Source organism: Terrapene carolina, unplaced genomic scaffold (assembly GCF_002925995.2).
Source record: "Terrapene carolina triunguis isolate 2854851 unplaced genomic scaffold, T_m_triunguis-2.0 Scaffold21, whole genome shotgun sequence".
Classification (NCBI taxonomy): domain Eukaryota; kingdom Metazoa; phylum Chordata; order Testudines; family Emydidae; genus Terrapene; species Terrapene triunguis.
Genome location: NW_020664372.1, coordinates 31780255 through 31787778, shown reverse-complemented (window position 1 = coordinate 31787778; position 7524 = coordinate 31780255). Strand labels below are relative to the sequence as shown.

General features: G+C 43.7%; 1 protein-coding gene across 1 annotated transcript in view; it reads right to left on the bottom strand.

Annotated features, from left to right (window-relative positions):
* The window catches only part of COL4A2 (collagen type IV alpha 2 chain), a 217647-nt gene that overhangs the window by 31596 nt on the left and 178527 nt on the right, over positions 1 to 7524 (bottom strand). The window contains exons 29-31 of the mRNA XM_029910483.1: positions 6715 to 6876; positions 5822 to 5992; positions 3242 to 3385 (exon numbers count right to left, since the gene is read on the bottom strand). Coding sequence (XP_029766343.1) covers positions 3242 to 3385; positions 5822 to 5992; positions 6715 to 6876 — 477 coding nt within the window. The remainder of the gene's footprint in view (positions 1 to 3241; positions 3386 to 5821; positions 5993 to 6714; positions 6877 to 7524) is intronic.

The window sequence follows — 7524 nt, the reverse complement described above, 5'->3', positions numbered from 1 at the left end:
CTCCTTGTCCCCTGACTGCCCCCTCCTGGGACCCCTGCTCCTAACTGTCCTCCAGAACCCCACCCCCTACCTAAGCCTCCCTGGTTCCTTGTCCCCTAACTGCCCCCTCCTAAGACCCCCCACCCTAACTGCCCCCCAGGAGCCTACCCCCTACCTGTACCCTGACTGCCCAAAACCTTACACCCCCAACCCCCAGACAGCCCCCCCTGAACTCCCGACCCATCCAACCCTGCTCCCCGTCTCTTGACTGCCCCCTCCAGAACCTCCCTGCCCCTTCTCCGACCCCCTGGCCCCCTTACCATGCCGCTCAGAACATGGTGCTGCAGAGCAGCGCGCTCGGCAGCAGGGGAGGGGGGAGCAGGGGGAGGAGCTCCAGACTGCTGGAGGCCCGAGACGAATGGCCGGCCAGCGATCTGTGAATGCAGGGAGGGGGGGGAGGGAGGGAGAGAGAGGAGGGGAGTGGGCTCAAGCTGCAGGGGAGAGGAGGGGGAAGCGGAGGAGGGGCTCTGGCTGCCAGAGCCCCGTGCGAGTGGCACGATCCGGCCGGCTGCCCTGTCAGCCACGCGCGCTCTGCATGGGGGGGGAATCCGGACATTTACAGATTCCCCCCGGACGCTATTTTTAACTCAAAAAAGCCGGACATGTCCGGCAGAATCCGAACGAATGGTAACCCTAAGTTAGTTATGCTTTTTGATTGATTGATGCTTGTTCAGTCTAAAGCACCTTTCATCACTGCTTTGGCAGCATCTCAACTACTTGTCTACCTACATTGTGGGGCTTAGAGGTTCCCCCCCCATTTAAATCAAATTTAGGGCCTCAAACCACAGAAATCAGGATTGATTAGATATTGCATTACATCTGCACTGTCTCTAGAAGATTTTACAAGCACTTTTGCTCAGTCTCTATATGTGAGACCCTTATCAGCCTCCTATTCATAGTCTGAGCCTGGTTCACAGGGAAATGTCATTTGCAGCCAGGAGCGCCGCCAGCTTTTTTGCTGCCCTAGGCGGCGGAAGGTCCCGCCCCCGAAATACTGCCGACGACCGGGGCGGCCAAAGATCCGGCCGCCGCCCCCAGAATGTTAGTGCCCTAGGCGACCGCCTAGGTCACCTAATGGGTTGCGCCGGCCCTGCTTGCAGCATGTCATATGGTGTGGCTGACTGTTCCTGACTGGAGAGAGGGATAACTCAAGAGACACCACTTACTGTTGGTTACTCAGAGAGAAGCACTGTATGTTAGTTGTATTCTTTGATCTAGAATGTGTTATCCTGAGAGCAATTTTTTCCTTTGGCCATTTAGGCCAATATACAGTAAAAGCTTTTTTATCTGGCATGTTGGGGAAATGGTGGGGTGCCGGTAAGTGAAAAATTCCGGTTAACTAAAAGGGAGGTGTGGGGTGGGGGGCTGGGGGTTGGGGCATGGGAGGGGTTTCGGGATGGCAGATCCAGGGGGTGCTCACCTCAGGTGGCTCCCTGCAAGCGGTGACCTGTCCCTGCTGCCTCCTAGTTGGAGGCACGGCAGGTGGCTCTGCGCATTTTCCCCACCCTGCCCTGCCCTGAGCGCTGGCTCCGCAGCTCCCATTGGCTGGGAACTGTGGCCAATGGGAGCTGCGGGGGCGGCGCCTGTGGGCGGAGGAAGCAGGGACAGCTTTTACTGTAGTCTGGGATTAATCTAAGGTGCAAAGTGCACCTGTCACAAATAACAGATTCTTTATTCAGGTGACTATTTGGAGTTAATTAAGAAGAAGAAATTGGTGATACACACCCAGAAACTTTATGAACCTTCATTAATACAGACAAACATAATTGAAATCATAGGAAAAAATCAATATAAATAAGAATAAGTACAGTAAAGTGGTTTCCTGCATTGTTCATACTTATAATCTTATTGTGTATACTTATAACCTTATGGAGACCATTAGAAACAAAGACTAAAGAAAAAGTAAGTGGAGATCACTCCAAAAGGAAGGCACTAAGCCAGGCTTCCTCCTAGGTTGTACTATGCTGTTGTTCCCATGTGCCAAAAACAGGTTGGTTAACAACATCTTTTATACCCCCTTTCCTGCTTCACTCACATATGTGCAGGACCATATCAGATCAAGTCAAGTCTCAGCCCCCTATTCATATTTGGTATTCTGGGAGACCAATTTTAAGGTTCTGGTTGTCCATATGTGGTGTTCTGGTTGACCACAATTACATGTCCAACAGGTAGCCCAACCATTTGCATCAGTTCCTTTCCCAATAATTTTGATGTGTCAATGTGGTTAACTCTTTTTGCAGAAATCCCCAAGATTTGTGGTTTACCTGTTTATCACCAAATTCATTGCTAAACTATCACAAGATATTTACTGCTAAGTTTTATAATCTTAGGTCCAGCTCATGTCATTCCATAACCTTTGGTCCAGCACATAATACTCATGCTATTTTAAACCTGCTCCCAACTTCTAGTAGGCCTCATTCTAAGCCCTTAACACTTAATGCTTAAGACCTATGGCCACGCCTATTTTAATACATATATTTTGGTTCTTCTACTTGCTGTTACAGCTGCAATAACTTCCATTATTATTTCTATAAGCATGTTTAGCAGATAGATTCTATATTATCCAAAACTATAGACCTTCCAAGATTAGGGATCAACAGGCAACACTAAGAAAAATTAGAACGTCACCAGTTTAACACAGCTATATCTTAAAAACAGCTTGAAACTCCCTCTTCTCACTTCTGATATTGCAGGCCATCAATTCATAATGGGTTTATGTAAGAAACAATAGCACATGACATGAAGGGTATTTATACCAAACATGCACTGGGATGCATTGCTTCTCAGGAAGTACTAATATTTGGTATAACAACATAATAAGCCACTGCCTGTCAGAATTAGACAAACAAGAAGCCAGGAGATTTTCTTTATATATATTTCAGACTGAATTAATACAGTTCAGTTTGAAGCTTTGAAAAAACAGTGTTTATACTTTATAATAACCATGAGGACACCTAGCTAACCACAGTAGTAGGAATGGAACTATGTTAACTGCCATTCATTCATGATACAAGAAGTCCTGGACTAAATTTAAGTGCAGGAAGGCTGGGCTTTTCCAGGACCTCCTTTGTAGTAATGATAGAATTCCTGAGTTAAATTCACTATGTCAGAAATGTATTGTTTTAGCATTTACATCCTGGCACGCTCTCACACATGTAAGACACAAACATTCAGTAATATTAGAAAATGTAGATGTAAATACCTTTATGGCCTGGTTCCCCCTGCAGACCTTTAGAACCCAGATTGCCAAAAAAGCCGACTTCACCTTTGAGTCCTTTCAGTCCTGGTTTTCCTTTCTGGCCTAACATACCTTTGAAACCTCCAATACCATGTGAACCTTTAGCACCTTTAGAGAAACAGGAAAGAGAAATTTTAAGCCAAACCAAAACCAACTTCATCTATTTTCCATAATGAGTAGCTGTAAGATAAAGACATACCCCCATTCCTTATCTCTACTAATAAAACCCTTACCCTGCCTCACAGCTTTAATGTTCTTTCCTTCAGCCTTCACATCCATATTCTTGCTAAATTTTGTTGTTCTCTTCTCTATCAAACCTTTAAAAATCTGTCCTTTTTCTCCATTCCTACCACTAAAACCCTCTCCATGTCTTGGTCATCTCTTCCCTTAACAAATGGAACCTGCTCACAGCTAACCGCCCTCTATCTTACCTTTCTTCCTTTGGTGTACCCAAAACAACACTGCTAAGGTCATTTTCCTCTCCGGCTATTCTAAGCACACAGTTCTCCCTCCAAAATTCCTCCAGTGTCTTCCCCTCTCCTCCTGCATCAAATTCAATCTACTCATTGTCACCATCAAAGCTTTGCACAACTCCACCTGTGTTGTCTAAGCCAACACCCATTGAAGTTGATGGATACTTCCATTGCCTTCACTACGCATTGGGTCAGACCCTTACTCTCTGTTCCCATTTCTGCCTTAGTCCCACTAATTCCACACACTTGTCATTTCCTCTCTTTTAAATTCTCCTTTTTTTTTTTGCCTGCTCCTACTCTGGGGACACCCTCTATGCTTACAGCAGCCCGCTGGTCTCTGTATATCCACTACCCTCCCAATCTTTTTTTCAAATCCCTGCTTAAAACCCATGTCTTTTGCGAAGCTTTCCTATGCCAATTTCTTCAGTAGCAAAGTATCTTTGTGCCTGTTTTCACTGGCGTTGTTGTCACATGTTCAAATTTAGGCCTAAAAGCCTAAATTGCTCCCTTAAATATGTGTAAACTTAGATTCCAAAGCCTAAAAAAGTAACATTCAGAGAGTTGTCAGAGGTTTAAGAAGCCAAGAACTTGAATAACATTAATTTAAATGTGACAGGTATCTCATCAGCTAGTGTACATAGTATGACGACCTAGCTCTGAATCTGTACAGCAGAGAGAACACCCCTCAGCTAGGGATCCAGCTGATGGATAACTGAAGCTCAGCTTCAGAAGGAACAGTATGGTGTGTAGCTTATTACAATAAGCTATTTTAAATCATGTTAGAACCCAGAGACATTGTGGTTAGACAATTGGTACCAGATGAGGTATGTCAAAAGCAAGATATTTGCGCTAAGAAGGAAGTAGCCTGAATAGTCTTTGTATTCATTGATGTGGTTACAGGAAAAAAATATCCCTTGAATATGCAGTTAAATTAAAGGATTTTGGGCCAAGTTGTGTCATGAAGGCACTGGCAGTCACTGGAAATGGTGTAGTACTGCAGTGCCCACAGAGGGAGCTCCATGAAGGGATGTGCCTCCCTCCCCCAGGTCCCTGGTGTGCAGGTGGTGTTCATCTGCTTTACCATCTATTTGGATGATGTAGCCTGATTCCCACTGTCTTTCTGGCCAGCACAGACACCTTGCCTCCTTTCTTTCCCCTTTGGGATATTTGCACTCCTGGGAGCAGTTCTGGTGTTCCTCTGAAGAATGGGACTGCTATTGTGCCTGGCTCTTGTGTAGGATGCTGTAAAGTAACTAGGGAGGCTTCGTATAGCCTACTCTGCCCTTCATGCCCATACTAGCATCAGGCACAATCTGTCTCTTCAGGTTAGTGATCTTGTTGAATGAAAGTTGATTTGAAGTCCAAAGTAATGCCAGAAAGAGAGTCCTATGCTGAGTTTGACCTCCCCAATGCACACTGTGACAAAAAGTTGTTGCCAAACTTTTAGGAGAACAACTTGTGTTTTGCTTCACCCTACTCCACAACGGAAGGAATTCTGTTTTGACTAGCTTTTTCTAATAAAAAATACCTATTGTTGGCATACAATGAACTCTTGATTGGCTAGCGAGAGCTCCAACTTTTCTATGTGAAATGAAGTGCTCTGGTAAACCTGAACATTGTCTCAATGGGACCACTTCTATGGATGGCATTGCTTGCTAGGTGCATACCTGCCAACACGTGAAAGCTTTGAAATAGGGATTGTGGGGAGAAAAAAATAGAGAGAATCCTTTTAATTCCATTGAAATAAACTGGACTGGGGGTGAAGAAAAGGATTTTAGAAGGAATGAATCGTAAATAGTACCTATTTTTCAAAAGGAAAAAAACAAAAAACAGGTATTGTCCCTCTCACACAGAGCTTTATCTCATAGGCTTTCTCAACCCTCAAGTTTTAACTGCCAAGTACTGCCTGAGGAGAATAGTTATGGTGTTTCTGAAATATATTGAACCAAATTCTCTGTGGGCATAACTCTATTGACTAAAGCAGAATTACACTTGCAGAGAAATTGTTTAACAGAGACACACTCTAAGCTATTGTATCTTTCTTAATGTATCTATAATTTTAAGATCTTACCTTTTAACCCTGGAAAACCAGGCATTCCGTCTAATCCCGGGAGACCAGGCACCCCAGGTGTTCCTTGTACTCCTTTGTTACCGAGTTCACCTTTGTCACCAGCCAGACCTTTCATGCCCACTGGACCAGGAAAACCTTGGTCACCTTGATCTCCTCTGGCACCAAGTGAACCTGTAACAATCAATGGGAATAGGAAGATTAGATGTAAGTTTTTGGACTTGAATGTCATTTTTACAAGTTGTGAGGAAAGGTGAAAGAATTCTGTTTGCTCAGTGCAGATCGGCAAATTTAGCTATGAACAAAGAGCAACTACTTAAAATTAAAACTTTTTTCTTAGTAAAAATGAAAGCCTGATATTGCAGAAGAGATGGGGCCATCTCAACATACAAACATCTCCAAACACTGCTTCATGGACAGACTTCTAATCCAGCCTGACTCTGTACCCAAGTTTCCCCTTCTTTGCCTTCTCTTTGGTCTTCTAAGGATTAAACACTATTTCCATTGTGCATTTCCCATTCCAGCAGCTCTGCTTTCTCTAGCAACCTCTGTTACCAGAAAGACAGGCAGCACTGAAGAATGGCAAAGAGAAAACAGCAGCCTTGTCTGGCCCCATAACCCATCTGTGGGAAAGGGAAGTATTATTTGTCCCCGTTTTGCTGGTGGGGAATTGAAACACAGAGAGATTATGTGACTTGTAAATGTCACACACACAGAGTCTGTGTCAGAGCCAGTAATTGAACGCTGATCATCTAAGTGCTAGTCTAGTGACTTAACCACAAGACCCATCCTTCCTCAGTGAAAAAGCATAACCCTCATAGGCATACAGTTATAAGTTAACATGAGAAAAATCACGTCTGTGCAAGATAGAGAAGTTTACAGGAAAAATTCCTCACCAACAAATCCTGGTGAGCCAGTTCTGCCGAGAGGTCCTTGCTGTCCTGGAAGCCCTGGGAATCCATGCAATCCTGGCCGTCCTGGCAGGCCAGGCAAACCAAGAGGACCTGGGGGTCCTTGCTGTCCTTTGGGTCCTGAGAAACCTGGAGTACCACCAGCTCCTAAAATATCATACTAAAGTAATTAATTCTAGGGTTCCGATATCATTTAGAGTATAGGTTTATTAGACAACATTTTTATTAATCAATGTGCATATACCTTACATAGTACAGTACTCACATTTCAGAGCTAATTATTTTCCATCAGAAAAGATGACTTTGGAAAAATCAAATTAAAAAATTGATTATTTTTTTTTTAGTAATTTACACTGAAAATTGACTAGCTACTTCAACTTCGGAACAGTGCTGCATTGGCAGGAATATGATCTAGTAGGTTTTTTCCATTTCTATGATTCTGCCATTCCCTGTATTCCTATACCTGAAATAACTGACTGAAGCACAGAAACAACGCTCAGTATAATTTCTAAAATAACATTTATGTATTTTCAGAAGTGGACAAAGTCAGTCTGACAATGGGTCCTTGGTTTATGCTGTGGTCATTGTTACGAGATACAAACCATACTTCGACACAATGGGCCTGTTTCCAGTGCCTGCTTTTCTCTTACTTACTCTGGTTACACATCCATGTAACTCAATAAACTTAAATGGAGTTACTCTTGCTTTACATTGGTATTACTGAGAGGAAATTCAGGCCCAAAAGTGAGAGTTTTATTTGCGAGATAAATAAGAGCTAGATTTCTTCTCTGAAGC